Source organism: Dryas octopetala, chromosome 1, assembly GCF_963921425.1.
Source record: "Dryas octopetala chromosome 1, drDryOcto1.1, whole genome shotgun sequence".
NCBI lineage: Eukaryota > Viridiplantae > Streptophyta > Magnoliopsida > Rosales > Rosaceae > Dryas > Dryas octopetala.
The window spans coordinates 8635932-8656500 of NC_141366.1; the positions used below are offsets into that span (position 1 = coordinate 8635932).

A 20569-nucleotide genomic window follows, 5' to 3' on the forward strand; every position below is an offset into this window, starting at 1 on the left:
TTATACAAATAAAACTCACGTTATAACTATTTCGTGTTTTTGGTGCCAAGCGATTGGTACTCTGCTGAGCGCTCGGTGAGTTTTTTTTTTAACTGGATAAATTACCACTATCTGATAGTGGCAATTAGTAACAATCATTTTTATGCTATAGAACAGGTGTGTGTGACTTCATAAGCTTGAATTGTATGTTTTTTGTTCATTTCATTAGTTTTTGATATGTTTATGTAAGAAAAGACATAAGAGAAATCAACAAGTATCATTTTTATGCAGGTTCAAATAATTATTGTCACATAGTAACAATAATTGCCACTGCTTAATTGACAGTGGCAATTGCGGATCGCTCGATGGGTTCTGTGCCGCCTGCATTTCATTAAAGTAGATCGAACTAAGATTTACAATAACAAGTGTGTTGAGTTATCAACCTTATTTGTGAACTGGACTTAAAAAAGAAAACTCTATATGATATATGCGATCGAATTAAGTAATTAATTAAGATAATTAATCAAAGACAAATCTTGCATAGAAATTCTAAATTTATTACATAGGTTAAGTTGTATTCTTGTATATGGTATGATTATGCTAACCCAAGTGCCGTGTAATGTAACAAGTACGAGTAATAAACAAATAACCATGACCAACATTATAAATAAACAATTTGAGGTCAAATGATTCAGCATATGCATATGGGTTTCAAAATGGGTATTATTTTAATTATCACTGAATCCTATAAATTAATTATATAGTTTAAATTAAGTTTGTACATATACATATCAACTTGTAGGTATAGCAGTAGGAGTAGCTATCCAGGTTGGTGTATAAGAGAATAAAATGCCTCAAACAAAGCGATTAATTAATGAATTACTAATGGATATATATGGTCCACTTGAAAGCCACATTGGATGATACAGATTTGTCGTTGGAGGTTGCCAAAAGTGGACCCATTTATTGGGATCTTTTGTCCCTCCGTGACCAGCATGAGACTTGCCACACTAATATAACAATATATTTATTTATTTATAGTATCATTATTATTGTAAATTTGTAACCTTCTCTTTAGGGATTGACACAAAACATGAACCCATAAAAATTATAATTAAAATGAACATATTTAATTATCAGAAGCTTGCATGTTTTGGCTCATATTATAGTTTATTGGGCATCATAATTAACCTCATTTGAATGGTGACTGTACCGTTTCTTCTATTATAATTTTCTTTAGAAATATGGTTCTCTGACTCTATCCAGAATTTGGAAAACAAATATATAAATATATATATGGATATCTAACTTTATTCAATTAATATATCTTATAATAATTAATTAACGTATTTATTTATTTATCAGATATGCGTTTTGAGTAGTACGGTCTTCTCACGCTAATGAGGCACATATGATGCTCTTACAATGAAGCTAGCCGGCCAGTTAGCTATAAGGACTCAGTACCATCAATGGCAAATTGGCAACAAGCATTCACAAAATAAGATATGAAAATTGAAAGCCAAGTTTTGTTTTATTTTATTCGATCATTTTTTGCTAACAATTGAAAATGAAGGTTGAACTAATTAAAAAGACTAACGCTAATAAGCAAAAAGGAATAATATTAGTCCTTTTCGGTCCCCTTATCTTTAGTAGTTTGCAACTTTGCATTGATTTTTTTTTTTTTTTATTGAAAGGCGTAGTTTGCATTGAATTGAATTAAATGTTTTAGACTGTTGTTTATTTTAATTTTCCGCTGAAAAAAAAAATGTGAATGGAGAAAAGAGTTTTGAATCACCAGAAATTTAGTTGGAGACTCAAGAGTGCTTAATAAAGAAAAAAAAGAGAGCTCGCATTGCATTCACATGTATTTGTTTGTGTTAATTAATTAATTTCTTTTTAACGTTTTTAACCGATTTTTTTTTAAAAGAGGAGATTTAAATTCAAGATTTCTTTAACATTGTGAGCTAACAAACTATATTTTCCGTTTTTTGACTTTTTCTTCATTCACTAAAAAGTACCAAATCTTTAATAACAAAGCTTTTTTTTTTTTTTTTACCAACGAACCTGTCGGGCATTATGGGATCGAGTCCCTATTAGAAGTAGCCCCAAACAAATCAATGTGCAAGTGGGGTTTTGAGGTGGAATTTGGAACTCAAGATCAGATCGGTACTTTTTAGGCAAAATTAACCTTCAATGGCCTCAATTGGTTGGGGGCATCACTCACTTTCTGATGGTCCATTATTCATAATCATTCAAGGGCGGACCACTAACAAATAATAATAAAAATAATAATAATAATAGTAATACAATAAATCTTTGGCCTTTATTCTTGCGTGGCGATTTTTGGCTATGACCTTGTTTTTATGTACTGCATTGCATAAGTGAGCATAACTTTCATAGTTGATACATATATATATGTATACATATGCCCACCTACGTGGTGCATCATTTGCCACCCTATCCAACCCGAGATTTATTAATTTTCTAGTTGACAATTAATATATATTGTGTATAAACGCTCTAGAGTAATAAATTAATACGAAATTAACCATTATTTTTTAATCATTATACTTTATGAATAAATAAAATTATTAAAAAGAAATATAATAAAAGTGCAAATATACATCAACTAAACCCAAATAACAATTTTGATAGCTTCTCATGCCACTCTTGACCCAATAATATGAATGTCAAATTAATTAAGAGTGATTTATATTTCCTGTCCTATTTCCCCTCTCATCTTATTTTTACCTCCATCATTAAATTTTAAAAAAATATAAAAACATTATTCTCACCTCCTATTATTCCTATAATACCCTTTGATATACCAACTCAAACATCCACCTACTAAACACTCTTCCCACCCCTTTTAACTATCATTTCACCCACCCATCTAGATCCTTTTCCAAATAGTAAAAAAAGAACCTTATACACATCTTATAACTCATTCCTAAATTCCAAATTAAATTCCTAAACTTAATATGTAATTTCTAAATAAAAAAACATTAAAATAGAATGAATTCTTGATTAAAGACTATAATAAATAAATAAAAAGGGTTTAGGGTAGAAAATAATCATACATTTTATATGTACGGGCATCAACCAAATAGTATCATCAATTTTAAGTTTTGGTGACAGTAAAATTATGGTTTATGGAATAAAATAATTATGGAAAAAAATGGGTGAGTGAGATGATAGTTAAGGGGGTGGGAAGAGTATTTAGTAGGTGAATGTTTAAGTTGGTATATCAAAGGGTATTATAGAAATAATGGGAGGTGAGAAAAATATTTTTATATTTTTTCTTCAAATTTAATGGTGGGTATAAGAATAAGATATGTGGGAAAATATTACAATGGAGAGAATATAAACACTCATTAATTAATCCAAAACTTGTTATATGTCACAGAATCACATCTCTACATATCGCATATATTGCATGCCATATGCTTCAATTCCTAACCTTTCTCCAAAACTGAGTTCTCTACTAACTATGCAGACCAGCATTATATAAATAAATTGGAGGTAAACGTGCAACACTGCACCACTAGTACGTATGCTATAGCTAGGTAAACTGAACATTTAGTAAAAACAAATAATAATTAAATAAATAAAGACAAAGTCAAAGAAAATGCTGGTTTCTTAATTTTCTGGCCTGGTCAAACAAGAGCCTGAATATTACATGTTTTCATACACATTGAATGATGTTTGGTTGTGATTTCTGTGCCTTTTGAGGCACTTCATAAGTTGAATAAACAAAAAAGAAGCATAAGGAAAAATATATAATTCAAAAAAATTTGGAGTTGGCCCATCCGCCCATGTAATAATTTTTGCAGGAAATTAATGAATTGATATATGTTCAGTCGCATTTCAAGAAGGTGGTGGATACTTGCAGAAGAGTTAATTTTCAAAACCCCCACATCAGCAAATAAGATAATGTTGCTGACCCCAAAAAAATTGAAAAGAAGAAAAAGTGGGTGTTAATTTGACAGCATATATACATGTCCTTATTGTTAGGACAATAACACAACAGGCTATCAGGATAACTTAATAGTTCATACCACATGGTATGCTCACTTGGCCGGTTCGCCCTACTCTGTGTATTGTCAAATTCACATGTGTGAAAGTGACACACACAGCCCCACTGATTTAAATTTATAGTTTCCAGAGAGAGATAGAGAGAAAGAGAAAGTGGGCCTGGACTGACCCAAATGGAGGATCCCAGTATCCAAGCCCCATGTCTATCAAGTCTTTGAATGCTTGATTAGGCATTGGTCCCCAGTAGTGAAAGATGTAGAGAAATGGAAAGGTGTGTCATAAAGGAGAATAGTCCACTTTGCAGATATATATATATATATATCCATATTCCATGCATATAGCATATATATATATATGGGTGGTGGGAATTTGATGGTGATGGAGTGGACAAAGCCTGGCTTAAAATTATGGATCTGCATATATACAAAAGATTAATTGTGGGCCCCACCAGGAGATGTGTGAATAAATGTGGGTTGGGGGGCACAATCCAGCTATCAGCTATAGTCATCACCTTAAAAATTGATGTTGCTCCCTCTGCTCTCTCACAACACATTTTCCTTTTATATATGTACATTGTCCCCACTCTCATATGACAACAGTGTGTGTGTGTGTGTGTGTGTGAGAGAGAGAGAGTCTTATGATGATGGCCTTTCAAATAGCATATCCTTGATGTGGGAATTTTGAGGACTGCCATTGGTGTGCTTTAGTAAGATGGATTTGGTGGGATAAGAGAGATGGTGGAGTAGAAGTAAAGCTAAGGCATAATATCTTTGGGATTGTTAATTTCATGGTTGAATCAAAACCCAATAAAGCTGATTTTTATTATTGTATATTAGAAAGTAAAAGTATTAACTATATACATATATATATATATATATAGAAAGATGCCTTGTATGCACACACAATCATATCCCACCGACAGCCATCCCATATGCTCAGCCTATAAGCTTATTTTCATCGATCCCATGATCTTTATACATATGGGGTTTCCAATTGCAACATATAAAATCTAAGTGCGAATCCATCATCTTCTCCCATCCTGTTGAATTACTTTCATTTAATTGTTTTGCATTTTAAAGAAACTTAAAAGTCTTCAATGGCCAAAAAATTAGCTAAATTATGGGCATATGATTTTAGTGGCTGTACTTCAATTGGAGAGATAGGGACTGGGAGAGAGACTGTCATTCTTCAAGATATGGCCAAGTACGTATGGATGGCATGTTGTGAAAATGGTTTTGCTATGTGGAAGGATTGGTGTTAGGAGTTCTGGTACAAAATAAATTGTTTTTTTTTTTTTTTTTTTCACAAATTAATGAACAATGTTAAAATATTGAGATAGCAATGTCTTTTTGATTTCCTTTTTCTTTTAAATAAGGATTCAACCACCTACTCCATTTGAAGTTGAATTTAAAATGATCATGGTCTCCTTAACACTATTTGGAAGAACAATGGTGACAACATATATATGTGATGTGAACATGTAAAAGGTTGTCCATATGGAATGGCTTTCCTAACCAGACAAAAAACAAAGAGAATGACTATTTTTAATACAGAGAGCTAGAGAGAGAGAGAGAGAGAGAGAGGGAGGGGGGGGGGGGGTTCAAGCATTCTCTTTGGAACGAAGTTAGTATTTCTATGAGTTACTTCAAAGTCATAATCAACAAAGGTGAAAGATTAAGAGAAAAAAAAAAGAAGAAGAGGAAAATAGATGTCCTTCATTTCTAGATGAACTTCTAACTTTTCCTCCCTTTGAAAAATCATTTTTAGCGTTGAAGAGAAGGAGGGATGGCATGGAAACTTGGAAAGTGACCTAAACCTAGACTATGTTTGTATGAATAGCACCTATATACATCAATGAGCTATGAATATATATAAAACTTTTTGAGAGCTAGAAAAAATGAGCACTGATACTTTAGGCACAACTACCGTGAGCATTTAAAAAAGGAGTTGAAAGAGTAATGTGATCTCCTATCACACACTTTATGGGCCATCCCAGCATTATATATGTCTTAGCTCGATCTAAAGGAATCAACTGCTAATTAATGCTGGACCAAGACATGGTTTCCAAGTCATGCCATTGAATCCAAAATCAAGAATCTTGGTCAAGTCATACAAGAATCTTCTAAATTTTAATTAATCTATGTGCAAGACTTTACCTCTTCTTTCTTAGCTAGGGCATGTGAATAAATTCATAGGTGGGTATGGTGCAATTGTTCGAATTAATGGGTTCCAACTGTTTGATTATGCTGAGGCAGCTGGACTATGCTATCATCCTAAAAAAGTCGGTCCAACCACATGTTCCAAAATTCATTAAGCAAAGCCGTGCCCTGGTCAAGAAGGGAGAGGTTGTCCTATATGATCATATAAATAGCTGTTGAAAATGATGTGTAACAACTTTAGTAAAAGCTCCATACAGAACAACCCATTAAACCAAAATGGAATCATGAATTAAAACCAAAAAAGTAAAAATAAAATGGGTCTGAATGACTAAGGTTGTAATTTGGGACGATTGAAAATGAAACTAGCCCATGGCTAAAAAAAGAAAAAGAAAATGAAACTAGCCCAAAGAATATGGGCCCAAGCTAGCCCAATCTGGTGTTGGATCAAGTTGGAACATTCAACTCTAGCTAGCCCAAGAATTTCAACTTCTGATTGGGGTTGGCAGTGTTTCCCACGTATATTGTTCTGTTTGAGGCCTATTCTTCTTGGATTTTGCAATCACTGCTTATCATGAACTTTCTCTGATTGAGTACTGAGCTGAGTTTCATAGTTGATTAGTGGACATGAGCTAAAACTTATCCCCTATGATGTCTTACCCACTAAATCCTTGCATTTTTTTTTTTTGTTAATGAATATGTCAAGAATCAAGATTATGTGTGACGATTTGTTCACACAAAATTTGTTTCCACTTAATTAACAACTAGATTTTTTGAATCACACATGTGATGATAATGGTTAAAAATTGAAAGTAAACATGTTAAAAGTCTAGAAAGTAGTGTGGTAAGAAATGACAACTATAATCAGTTAACCGCAGTGTGGGTAAGTGAAAATTCACATAAATACAAGTTGAACACATGACAACACATAAATATGAGTTCATCACATCACAAGCTTCACAACACAAGGACATTGATAGTATATAATAAAGATATCATCAATGTTCTTGTGTTGTGATACAATCAACTCGTATTTACATTATTTGATTGGAAGATTACAGTCTACAATATGATATCTACACTTGATTTTTTTTCATTATCATATATATTTGAATTAGGAAAAAAAAAACATGGATTACAAAGAGTGATGTTATATGAACACCTCACTTTCTCTCACTACACACCCTTCTCATTGAATTTTTGAAATTACAAATTTAACCCAATATGAAAATATAATAAAGGACAAAAAGAAAAAAAAAAAAAACAGAACACCCCACCTGCAACAATTTGCTGGATAGTTTATGTTGGTTCGACAAATACTCGCCGAACCACTTTTTTTGTTAGAAAAAAATTCATGAATTTCATTCGACGGATATCAGCTAATCCAACAGAAACTATTTGGCATATTGCTACCATCTAGAACCCAATTGGTTCGGCATACCAATGCTAAACGACTTGCAAACATGTTTACCTCCTAACACAAAATTTCAATCTTACACCCTAAATACTCGCAATCCAAATCATCTCAAATAGAAAAAAAAAAAAAAAAAAAGGTGTTGTGATGAATTAAATAATTGAAATTAGATTGGAAAACCTTAGATTTAGATTTGAATAAAAAAAATTTGAATTTAGGGGATATCTCTAAGTGTTAACAATTGCTTTGGTTGTGTGGTGGTTTGGGAGTGTGGGATGGGTATGAAGCGAGAAAATTTGGTAAGAGAAATTAGTTTGAATGTAATAGGGATAGTTTGGTAATGTGATGAGTGTTATGAAAAATTACAAATTTTAAAAAGTTAAAAGAGGCGTGTAGTTGGAGTGTGCATATAGCATCACTCATTACAAATGATTGTTTTATATAATTATTTTAAATAAATTTGAAATATATTGTATCTAGTTATTTGAAATACATTGTATATGAACTTGTACAATTTGTTTCACAACTATTTTATCCTTATTTTGAAATTCAAATACTTTATTTTGAATCATTCCAACCAAATAGATACTAAGAAAAAAGATAAAAAATAAAAAAAAGTTTCATGTTAGCAGGAAAAAGAATAAAATAGATTTTAGATATATAAATTTTATGCGAGTCTTGTTATACGACAATGGGCTTTGCCCAGCGCCAAAAGTAGCAAGCGTTATGTGTTAGAGGTGCAAGTTTCGAAACTCTCTCCTATTTTTTGTCCCCCTAAATCCATCATATTAAAAACCCAAAGTTTGTCCAACAGTTTAGGGTTTAGAAGAAGAAGAACCAATCAAACATCATCTGCAGACACAGAAAAGCCCCCCCTCCATCACCACCACCATGACCCCAACACCAAAACCAAAATCAAAGAAACAAAAACGCAAACCCCCAAAAGAAGAGTTAACACCGACAGAAGACCCAAACCCATCAGAGTTCTCATTCGCCATAGCCAGAATCGCAGTGTCTCAGATCTGTCAGTCGATTGGGTTCAGAAAAACAAAGCTTTCCGCCCTCCAAGCCCTGACTCACGTCGCCATCAAGTACCTCCAGGCCATAGCCAAGGCCTCGGCTTCTTACGCCGCCGAGGCCAACCGCACCGACTCCAACGTCATCGACTTCACCAACGCCCTCTGTGACTTGCAGTCTGTGAGTGGCTTCACAGGCGCTTCCAGGCTTCACCAAAACGAGTACTGCCTTTTGGGTTCAGGCGCTTTGATTGACATCGCCAACTTTGTTAAGCTAATCAATGAAACCCCATTTGCCAGGCCGATTCCGAGGCGCGAGGGATTGGGTGCAGAAACGTGGATTCCAATTCCGCGGGAAACCGATTCCGGGGGGAGTTTTCATATCCCGAGATGGCTGCCGGGTTTTCCGGATGTGAAGAAGTCGGTTGTGAAGAGGAGGAATGGGGAGGAGTTGTGGGAGGAGGTTTTGGTCGAGAATGGTGGTGTTGTGGGTGAGAGTGATAGTGGGAATGGGAATGGGAATGGAGATGGTGGGAATAAGTTTTGCTTGGAATTGGGGGATAGGAATAGGAGGGGGAGAGTGAGGTTTAGGATTGGAGGGGTTGAGGAAGAGAGGGAGGGTGGGGGGTTTGGGTGTGAATTTGAGGAGTGGGGTTTGTAGAGGAGGTAAAAGGGTGTGTTGGAATAAAAGTAAAAATGGTCACAATCTCAATACTAGAATTCATGAAGTTGATGATGATGATAAAAGATGGTCTATTTTTGATGAACAAAAAAGATTCAAATGTTTCGTATACATATTCAGTGTTTGTTATATTTCTGCATTGGTTGAGAATACACATTGCCAGAATTCGAACAGATGACACGTGCAACGGGTAGGTGAGAGTATGTCTTGTTATAAAGGCATCGTCGGGGTACTCTTTTTGCTGGAACGTTCTTGGCTTCAGTTATTGTGTAACCAATGTTGTATATATTTTTTTTGGGCCAAGAACGAATGTTGTATATTGTTTATTCAACTTCGCTATGTAAATGGAATGGAAAGCAAATTACCCTAAGTCACTTTGCATGAGTGCCAGATGCTACATGCATAGTACATGTTGATCCAAATGCCAATGCAGCCCATGCGACATATCAAAGTGTCCCGAACTTACAATCAGTCAACTACTAAATCAAATTAAAATTGGAATAGGAAATGAAAAGACTTGTTTGCTCAAGTTTCTGCAGGAACTTATTACACTTCAATGTTAGTACAAGAAAGAAAAACACACACTCATACACAGACTAAATTCATGAGCATTACACTTAAAGATGTGACGATAAGCTTTAAACCAAAGCAACTTCATTTCTTCGCAAAGCATTCTTATAACAAAGTAGTAGCATCATATAGAGAATTCCATTCACAAAAAAATAAGTATTCACCTGTGCCACATCTATCTGGAAATCACTACTATAGTACCAAGTACAGAGTTGCAACCGAGATTTGATCTTTCTCTTATAACAATACATAATATAATGGCAAAAGTTTGGATCAAAAGCAAGGCTCTTCTTAAGGAGAGCAAAGGCTCATTTTCCACAGTTGAAACCATTGCAAACAGACAGGATTATGATAAGGATCAATGCAATCAGAATTCCCAAAACAATCAGCTTGACCTTCATGTTCTGCAGCCACATCTTCCTCCGCATTTTAGTCCCTACATTCCGGAAGTCCTGTGCCTGTATGCAGATCAATTTTTCCCCGGTAAGTAGGAAACCCAAAATTACAATTCTTTCAAAAGAAACAAAATCTTGAAAAGTGAAATATTTTTAAATGAGTCATCACACTTTTGTTACATTAGCAACTGCTAAGAACTTATGCTAGTAGCATGCCAATCACATAGGGAACAACTTCCACAGATAATTACTAATGCCTCGGACAAGATCATGCAAATATTATTAGTAAATTACCCCAAAGTATAGCCTCAGAATTAGACTTCAATAACCGTGGAAGGTAATTACAATTATAAACTCAACAAAAAGTAGGAAAACAGTTGGTTCTTTCAAGTTTAAAAAGTCAAAGTAATATGTGCATAAACCATGGGCAGCATCCACACCAGAGATCAGAGAGAGATAAGAGAAAGCTGAGAGAGAGAGAGAGAGAGAGAGAGAGAGAGAGAGAGGACCTGATTATGAAGGTTCTCAGTCTTATCGACTAGAAGCTCTATCTTTTCCCCTCTATCCAAAACCTGCATCAAAACGCAATATGAACGCATGAGAGGATTATACCACAATATGTCCACGAACAAGGTATGAAAAAGGCATCTTGAGGAAACAAGTTACAAGTCCATCTAAAGGTTTCTATTGTATGTCTATATAAGAATGGATGTTAAGGCACGCACCCAATAAAAATGATCACTGAATTTTGCTCACATAAAACATAGCACATTAACACACACATTACTTTTATATCAGATACCTCCATCACTATATTAATGTATATATTCATATACATCATACAGACTCAAAAGCACAAGTGACCTCATATCAAATAGGTACCCATAATAGCGGACTAATTTATAAAAATATATCTCAACTGCCAACAAAACAGAAGTTTCAGAAAATATACACTGTCAATTTTCTGGAACTCAGGATCAAATGCACCTCTATCCTCAAAACTCATACCACATCCCACTTCCCAACTACCATTACTTGTGCCACACCGCCCAAGGTTGTAGGTAACTTAGGTTCTAACAACACACACAAGTGTGCACATGCACATTTACAAACATGTTTAGATGCCTCAAGGCAGTTGGAGTCAATAATATTGTAACCCATCCATGGAAAACAATCTAATAAAACACAAATAATTAATACAGATAAACCAAGGCTATATACCTTCTCAATATTCTCCATCATAACACCTTTAACTTCTGAAACCTGGGCCTTCACCTTTGCAAGCTTGCTTATCTCTTCAGGATGTTCAACACAGTATTGCATATGTTCCTTCAATTTTGACCTGCAATGTATGGAAAAGCATATCAGCTATTTTAACCAGACAAATCTAATTAGCATGTCTTTCACATGATCCTAATCACGTATAATACCCAAATTCCTTGTTAAGGCTGTTGGCAGGAGCTGTAGCAGCCTTTCCACCACCATATTTTGAAACAAAGTCATCTTTGACACGCTCCAGAAAAGCAATAGGTACTTGTCTTCCAGATGATTCCTCTGCAACCACACAAAATGCTGCAACAAGGAAAAACTTCGGTCAGTGTACCGATTTAATAAGGTAGTAGTAATTTTTGAATTTAAAGTAACAAGAAGTTCAAAATACTCAATTATAAGATATAAGATGATGAAGATAACTCAACAAATTAATATTTTATGAACATTTTATATGTCAACTAAAATAAAACCAATTGTCAGAAATCAGAGTATTAACAACTTTGTGATTCATGAAGTAAAACATATGAATTTCAAATATCCTAACAACTTCAACATCCAATTGAAATCGGATCACACCGACAATGCATTCACTCACTCATGCATGCTTGCGTAGCAAAATAGCAATGAGCATATCTTGAAATATAAGCATAAGATCCAAGATCTAAACATCTAATGCACAGAAACCGAAAATCAGCGGTGGAAGTCAAAATTTACAAAACAAATCGAATCATCAACATCAAGAACAGATCTAAGAAGCATCAATACTGAGCCTCAAGTAAACTTCAGCTTGCGAGCATGAACAAATTGATAATCAATACAACATAAAGTTTTACTGTCATTTTGTTGCGATAGAATTTTCTCGCGAAACAAATGGAGAAAAGAGAAAGAAAAAGCACATACTGTAGCCATTGTCGACGAGGTAATTGAAGGTGTGGCCGTCGCAGTTGTAGGTGAACTTGTTGTTGGTAGCAGGAAGTTTCTGGAGGCACTGAAACGCTATGGAATTGAAATTGCCACTGAATTCCGTGTACTCTGCGAGAATCACAGTCCCTCGTGCTACGAACGCGTAGATCAGCGACTTCTTCGCCATTTTTCACCTTCTTCTTCTTCTGGAACCTTCCGCTCTGCTTTGCTTTGCTTTTTTGCTCAGACTAGCTTATGGTTTCAGAGAGACGGACAGAGATTTTGTAGTGCTTTTTTTTTTTTTAGGGATTTTTGGGGTTTGATGTGTGTGAGCAAGCGCTCTCTCTCTCTCTCTCTCTGATCTGTCAAGTTCCTCTGTTTCCTTTAGAGAGAGAGAGAGAGATAGAGAAAAAGGAAAAGTTGGGGGTTTAATGAGGTTTAAAAGTAGAGAGAGAGTGTGTGGAAGAGAAATGTGAGACTGAATTATATGTTTAAACTAGAGAGAGAGAGAGAGAGGGATTTGGGTAAAAAAATTCTGTGAGGTCACACTCATTTGGGATTCATGAGTTTTTAAAAAATAAAAAATAAAAAATTTGATATGTTTTGTTATTAGATTAATGGATATTCAATTATAACTTAGTTATAATTCTTAATAAAGTACGATCTTAATTTACAAGTTAACAATCAACTATTGTTCTTTTAAAACATAGCGGAAGATATCATTTATCTTCATTTATTTTATATTAATTAGACAAATGAATTTAGAGATAAAAGACAATAAAGAAATCAAGGGCCTTACTCTGCAACTAAAATAAGTTGACAAAACCAAAAATGGCCATGGTTATGTTACCAAATTGTTGGTTAAAAGTGTAATAATATAATGTATAAGGTATCTAGCAAAGGATCAGCTCTCATTATATCATTTAACTCTTTTTAGGTACATTCATTATATAATTGGTTATATTCATCAACATATTTTGTTTTTCCCTTTATTCATTAGTTTATCATGTATTACATTCATGCTCATTACATGATGCACAATGTTGCCGGTTGGAATTTCATTAATCTCAACTATATTTCTATGTGTATATGAGTCTTTGGACAACTAGGATGCACACATTATAGGAAATGTAGACTCTTCAAATGAAACGAAGAGATAGTGGATCAAATTTTATTTAAAATTATAAAATATGTGACATTACTTCAAAGTTCAAACAAATATTTGTGAATGTGATAAAATTCGATTGAAGGGTTTTATTTTGTTATATCATAATTTTGAGTCAGATTTCGCACGTGATGAGACGCCAATCAAAGAAGCAACATGTGAATTCATACCCAAATCATATGGAGCATAAGAAATCAGATAAATACAAACTAAATTTAAAATATGTGTTCGCTACACGTGGCATAGTTCAGGTGCCCTTGTAAGAACTGCTTTCATACTGCCGTTGTATGGGATAACAAATATTGATTTGTTCCTTATTAAAAAGGAATGCCTAAAAGGCTAAAACTAAATAGTAAAAAGAGATAAAGCATCGATTTGCCCCACCCGTTACGTCACCTCACCACACAAAACACACCCCCACAAGAAAAGAAATGATGCTCAAGTTTCGTCCCTCCTGCTCTTATCGTTTCATGCCATGCCTCATGCGCAACCAGTCAAACTCCAAAGAGTTTCTTGACTTCTTCCATCATTTTCTTAAAATATTAAAAAAAAAACATTTTCTCCCTTGTTCACATGCAAGTAGCAAGTAGCAACTAAGATTTTAAGATTTTTCTTTATTTATTTATCACTATTAGTGTAAGTTTATAAAGTTTCATCCTCCGTACCAAAAATTGAAAAATAGAGGAGCTCAATTTTATAAGGTATAAGAGTAGAAACGGTGATGAATTCATAACACTTCGTGTCTTTGTGTGTAAAAGCAAAAGTGTCCGAGAGGTTAAAAACTAGTGGGTATTTTAAAAGAATTAATTTTACAAAGGGCCGCTCAATAATCTCAACCAGCTACCCCAATTAATCATTCCAAATTTAAACACTGCAATTAGAACAGTATTTGGTAAAGCAGTCACGGCGGCAAAGTAATATTGTACTCTTAAAGGTTAAAAAAGCAAAAGGAAAAAGACAGACTTCACCCCCTTCACTTTGATTTTGGAGCTGATATAATTTTCCTTAGAACCTTGCTCATAGCCTCCTACAAACTAATTAGGCTTCATTTGGATTAGAAAAAAAAAAATCCTGCTTTTCTGTGAAAAGACAACAACTTCTAATTGACTGGTTTGACTGGAAAGATTTGAAGCCAGTACTAATTCAGTCAGCATAGATGTAAAATAGATTTGCTAGATAGTAATGTGAATTTAGATAAAAATTAAGCATGTTCATGACAATACGTAAGTATTAAATAAAGTGTCCATGTGGTCTCCAACAAGATTATTTTAACTTGATAAAATATACTCATTAACATGCAACTTAAATAAACTGTTCACATTGCACAACAAATCTCCTATACTTCAACAGTTTAATCCGACGACAGAGGTAATCTAGAATCACCAATGACCATGATCATGAGCGGCAACAAAATAAAAGACACTTTTCTTTTCAATTCTCTATGCATTTTGTCATTGGTTTGAAACTTTGAATGAAATATGCTTTTTTCCTGTCCAGACTAAACTAATAAAGAACATAAACAGTCAAAATAAGCTATAAAACATCACCATAACTGAAATATCAGAAGAGCCAAAATTTTTTCAAACACAACAGATGCTTGCATGTCTCAAGGGAAAGGGGTATCCGTATTGTCAATTGTCACATCCTACTGAGTTTTTAAAGGTGGCAACTTCGATAGAACCCATGTTGGTGAACTGCTAAGCCAGAGCGCTTCACCAGTTTCTTTGTGCTTAAAGTCGGGAGATTTTTCTTTCAGCTGTGAATATAAAAGTAGCAAGGCAACAAAATAATTAGAGAAGCAATGGAAGAGAACGCGATAGACAGATCAAAACCTACATGCTTACCTTACGCAATCTATTATCCCACCACTTATCTGGGTTTTCCACCAAGTCCTTCCAGGATTCATCACCTAAATTGACAGGGAGTTAAAAAGTGGATATCAGATTGGATAAGTTAAGAAAAAAAGCAGGAGTTCAATTTGACTGAGTAGGTCAATCTGGGATAAATTTGGCATGAATATGAATGCCCGGCCTATCTATTTTATGATAAACTTGTCTAGGCTCACCTCTACCCTCCTTTACTTGTTTTGATTTCTGAATTTGAACATCAAACACCATGCCTTCAAGTTCTGACAAAACCCACTGTGGTGCCTTGTCAAGCCAGATTGGTCGACCACCATCCTTACGCTTGAAATCAGGGTAGTGTGGCTTTACCTGTAAACGAGACAATTATGTCATCTTTTACCCATAAAATCAGTCAGACAACAAAGAAATTTGAAAGGATCATCACCAATCCATTGAGCTTGTTTTTACGGTAATCACACCATTCTTTTGGATTATCAAGAAGGTCTCTCCAAGAACCTAACGTGGAGTCCCCATCTTTCCTCAAACTGGCTGAAAAACAAATCAAGCCCACCTTTGTTCTCAGTAACGAGATTAGAATTAGTAAAACACTTTTAAACATTTATTAATCAAGTCAACCTAGCACTAAAAGATGAAATGTGAAATCCTTCAATGATCAAGTAATTACTTTCACAACTGTCTGAGATAGATTTCTGATTAAATGTCCTAGAATCTAACTTAGGTTGGACCGATTCCGGAGTTGAGTCATCAATCCTATGTAATTCACCATTATCCTTCCGCTCAAATGCTGCAGCCTTTGATTCATCACCTAAATTGACGGGGAGTACAAAGTGGATATCAGATTGAATAAGTTAAGATAAAAAGCAGGAGTTCAATTTCACCGAGTAGGTCACTCTGGAATAAATTTGGCATGAAAATTAATGCCTGGCTATCTATTTTATGATAATCTTTTCTAGGCTCACCTCTACCCTCCTTTACTTGTTTTGACTTCTGAATTTGAACATCAAACACCATGCCTTCAAGTTCTGACAAAACCCACTTTGGTGCCTTGTTAAGCCAGATTGGATGACCACCATCCTTACGCTTGAAATCAGGGTAGTTTGGCTTTACCTGTAAAGGAGACAATTATGTCATCTTTTACCGATAAAATCAGTCAGACAACAAAGACATTTGAAGGGATCATCACCAATCCATTGAGCTTGTTTTTACGGTAATCCCACCATTCTTTTGGATTATCAAGAAGGTCTCCCCAATAACCTAATGTGGAGTCCCCATCTTTCCTCAAACTGGCTGAAAAACAAGTCAATCCCTCCTTTGTTGTCAGTAACAAGATTAGAATTAGTAAAACTATTTAAACATTTATTAATCAAGTCAACCTAGCACTAAAAGATGAAATGTGAAATCCTTCAATGATCAAGTAATTACTTTCACAACTGTCTGATATAGATTTCTGATTAAATGTCGTAGAATCTAACTTAGGTTGGACCGATTCCGGAGTTGAGTCATCAATCCTATGTAATTTACCATTATCCTTCCGCTCAAATGCTGCAGCCTTTGAATTATCCTGAGCACAAATTATAATGAGAATGAGTGATAAAAGGATCAACAACACCAGTTATATAAGACACCAGTAATAAAGAAAAAAAGTCAAAAGAAATAAACCATATAAGATTTGCTACCTCTTTCAACCTGATGTCCCACTGAGGCTTGGCAAGGAGATCTTTCCATGGTTGACCAATATCATCCTTCACACTGGCTACTATAAAAGTATGTATGAAAACTATTAGAGGTTGTTAAAAGGAAAAGTAAGGCAGCATTTTCGCCTTAGAATTCGATGACTTAGACATAGAACAGGTAGCGCTTGATCTTTGAGTGCATGATTATTGCCCAAATGTTATAAGGTGACTTAACATAATAGGAGCTAAGAATCACTTAAAAGAATTTACCAGTGTGATCAATTGTCCTTTCTTCTTGTCTCTTGTCTTTAGAGCTTATATTTATTTTTAAAGATTCCTGGACAAAGTTGAGGGTATGCACCATTACCTAGCAAGGTTACAACTTAAATGTGAGATACATATAATGACACATCAACTCTGTACACAACCAATAAAAAAAGAACTTGGAAAGAGAGAAATATTAGAGCCGAAACTTCTACCTGCTCAATTTGATAAAATAAAGTATGATTAATTACAGTAATATCGGCTTCTAACCATGTGACAGCAGCCTCAAAATAACAAGCAGTAAAACTATAAGTCTATAACTATGTAACCTGTTTTGTTAAAATCAACTCAACCAAACTAAATCATAGCCTTCTTTTTACACAGAGATGCACAGAGATTAGAGAGGCACTCTTGTGAGAAATATCAATTTAATTAACTTCAAAACACAAAGTGATAGCACATATGACGCTATGATATCGCGCATGAGCTCTCATATCCGAATCCTTCAACTTAATACCAACTAAACATCAAGTTATGCATACTAAACTCAACTGAATTTGGTCTTAATCTCAACAGTTTGGGGTCAGCTAGATGAATCATTACCCACAACTAATTGGGTCGCCAAGTGATATACCCTTTCACCCTCACTTAAACATGGTACAATAGACCAAGAAAAGACACTACTGATTCCAACTCCCAGTCTTGCAAAACCATGCCAAAAACAAACCCAACACTTGGTAATCAGTATGAAGTAAAATCCTGTGTACCCACATTTCTAGTGACCACAAAAACTGGACATTCAGCTTAAAGGGTCCACAAAATGTTACCTGGACACGGGTCTGACCCTCACTGGCATTCAAATGGTGCAAATCCGACCTCAAATTTCCAGCTATAAACACACAATCATTGTCTTTTAGGTGTAAATTGGCAGTACGAGCCAAGTCACCCTCAAAAATGATCGGAATCCTGGAATATGAGAAAAAAATGAACGAACTTTAAAACTCTTTCGGAACAACAACAACACAAACAAACCCAAGTCATCGAAATTAGAATTACCGAAGAGACTGAGAGGAAGGAGGAGAAGAGGTGAAGATGGTGGCAGCCCAAAAGTTGCCATCAGGGGTGGCTTGGAGCTGAAGGGGGGTCTTTACGTGACCAATGAGGTGCACTGAATTGGCGACCTTCGGCTGGAACGGGACTTCGCTCGGCCTCGGCCAATCGGCCTTGGGGGATGGTCCTTGTTGTGGCGATTTGGGAGTGAAGCGGGGTTTAGTGATAGTGTAAGTCTTTGTGGTTTTGGGTTTGGGTTTGGTGTTTGCAGTGGTGGTGGTGGAGTAGTGAGATTGCAGAAGCAGTAGGGAACGCGAGAGAAGGCGTTTTCTTAAGGGAATTGCTCTGCATATTGAATTCATTGCCTTTGGTTTTCTGCTTCGTCGTCTTTCTCGGAGTTTAGGAGCTCAGACGCAGGAGGGAACTGAACAAGACTCAGCATTCAGAAAACACAACGCTGCGTTCCAGGCACAGAAGCAGAAGGTTTTAACTAAAACCCAGGGGAAAATGTGTTTTGCTTTTTTTTTCTTTTTTTTTTTCTTCTTTGGTTTGTTTGGGCCAACAAGCCCAAGAGGCCAAAACCAAACTAAAGCTTACACAGAATGGACTTTGATCTAGAAAGACCCAACAAATTTTACTAGAAAACTTATAGTTATAACTTATAAGGAATGTTTTTTTTTTTTTCCTTTCTTCAAAAAAGAAGGAAAATTTTGAAAGCTAACATTTTTCTTTTCATTAAATACTTTTAAGTTTTAACCCATTTTTTTAGAATTTAAAAATTTAACCCTCCAGTAGTATTAGAACTTCAATAAAAAATACTTGAACTTTCTATGAACATTATTTAATAGCATACTCAAGTAGAGTTGGAGAAGTCATTTTAAAATTAATTTTTTACTCCACAAAACTCTGAGGGTTGTAGAAAGCAAGGAATAAAATTTCGGGTTTCGAGGAAATTTCGATGGAAATTTCGATGGAAATTTCGACGGAAATTTCGAAGATTTTTAAATTTCGACAAAAATTAGACGGAAATGACGGAAATTGCTATCAAAATACGGAAATTTTGAATGAAACTTTACCATATGTTTATTTAACATATTATCTACTAAATTGATAAAAAAAATTGAATAAACCAAATTATATAGTAAGTTTTATGTGATATAAGATGAATATAATACACGCTGGAGACAAATACTGTTAAATAAAATTAGTATATTATTTATACTATATAATCTATACACTAAACCCTATGTATTTTATAATCTATATTCTATATTGTTTAGGTTATGATATATGATATTAGAGTTTAGGCCCTTTAGGGTATTTTAAATTATTTTTTATATAGAAATATATTATAGTTTACTAGTTTAGGGTTTAAAAACAATTAAATGAAACTCCAAAATGGTCAAACAAAACTCCAAACTATTTTTTTTTTTTACAATTGCCCAAAGGCCTCAAACCCTAATAAATCCTAAACCATTTAATTTTTTTCTTTTTTTTTAATTTTATTTTTCTTTCCTTTCTTTTCTTTTTTTTTTTCTTTTTTTTTTCTTTTGTTTTTCTTCTTTTTCGTTCCTTTCTAATTTCAACAAATTCTTTAATTACAAAATAAATCAAGTTTGAAATCGATTTGGGGGTTAGTACCCAACTTTTGAGTTTGAGATTCCAGGTCCAAATTAAGTGCATTTCGGATAAAGTGCTCAGTCAAATCAATCTAGCTAGCTAGTGTACAACTGTACTCAACATTTTACATAAGCAATTAATGTTGGCCAATAAACATGAAAAACACAAAAGGCCGGCCTCATTAAATGTACATTTGTAGGGCTTTCTTCTCTCTGTTTTTTCTTCTTTTTCCTGTCTTCTCCAGTTCTCCCCGAAGGGCTTCCAGCTCCATTGTTTTTTTTTTTTTCTCTCTCTCTCTCTCTCTCTCTCTCCCCTGCCGTCGCCCCCCCCACCGTCGCCCCCCCACCGTAGCCCCCCGCCGTCGCCCCCCTGCCGTCGCCCCCCTGCCATCGCATCTTTCTCCCTCGATCTGCCGCTGCCCTGCCGCTGCTCTGCCTCCCCCCGCCACGCCTTCTTTCTCCCTCGACTGTGTAGGTGAGGTAAGGTAACAGGTAAGTTGATTAGTTGGGA

General features: G+C 34.9%; 2 protein-coding genes and 1 pseudogene across 2 annotated transcripts; 1 reads left to right on the forward strand and 2 right to left on the reverse strand.

Moving 5' to 3' along the window:
• Positions 1–8307: 8307 nt before the first annotated feature.
• On the forward strand, positions 8308–9652 carry LOC147297381 (uncharacterized; annotated as a pseudogene).
• Positions 9653–9910: 258 nt separating this feature from the next.
• Positions 9911–12756, reverse strand: LOC147297382 (vesicle-associated membrane protein 722-like). Its single transcript, XM_086240425.1, has 5 exons — positions 12420–12756; positions 11678–11819; positions 11469–11589; positions 10757–10819; positions 9911–10310 (listed from the first exon to the last, which is right to left on the reverse strand). The coding sequence occupies exons 1-5, from the start codon at positions 12607–12609 to the stop codon at positions 10161–10163; spliced, it is 666 nt and encodes a 221-aa protein (XP_086096551.1). The 5' UTR covers positions 12610–12756; the 3' UTR covers positions 9911–10160.
• A 2365-nt stretch (positions 12757–15121) lies between these two features.
• On the reverse strand, positions 15122–18895 carry LOC147297383 (protein OSB3, chloroplastic/mitochondrial-like). Its single transcript, XM_086256870.1, has 12 exons — positions 18446–18895; positions 18217–18355; positions 17396–17492; positions 17129–17208; positions 16875–17013; positions 16636–16739; positions 16412–16559; positions 16117–16257; positions 15877–15980; positions 15653–15800; positions 15432–15496; positions 15122–15343 (listed from the first exon to the last, which is right to left on the reverse strand). Exons 1-12 carry the CDS (start codon positions 18799–18801, stop codon positions 15233–15235), a joined length of 1632 nt encoding a protein of 543 aa, XP_086112996.1. The 5' UTR covers positions 18802–18895; the 3' UTR covers positions 15122–15232.
• Between the last annotated feature and the right edge of the window lie 1674 nt (positions 18896–20569).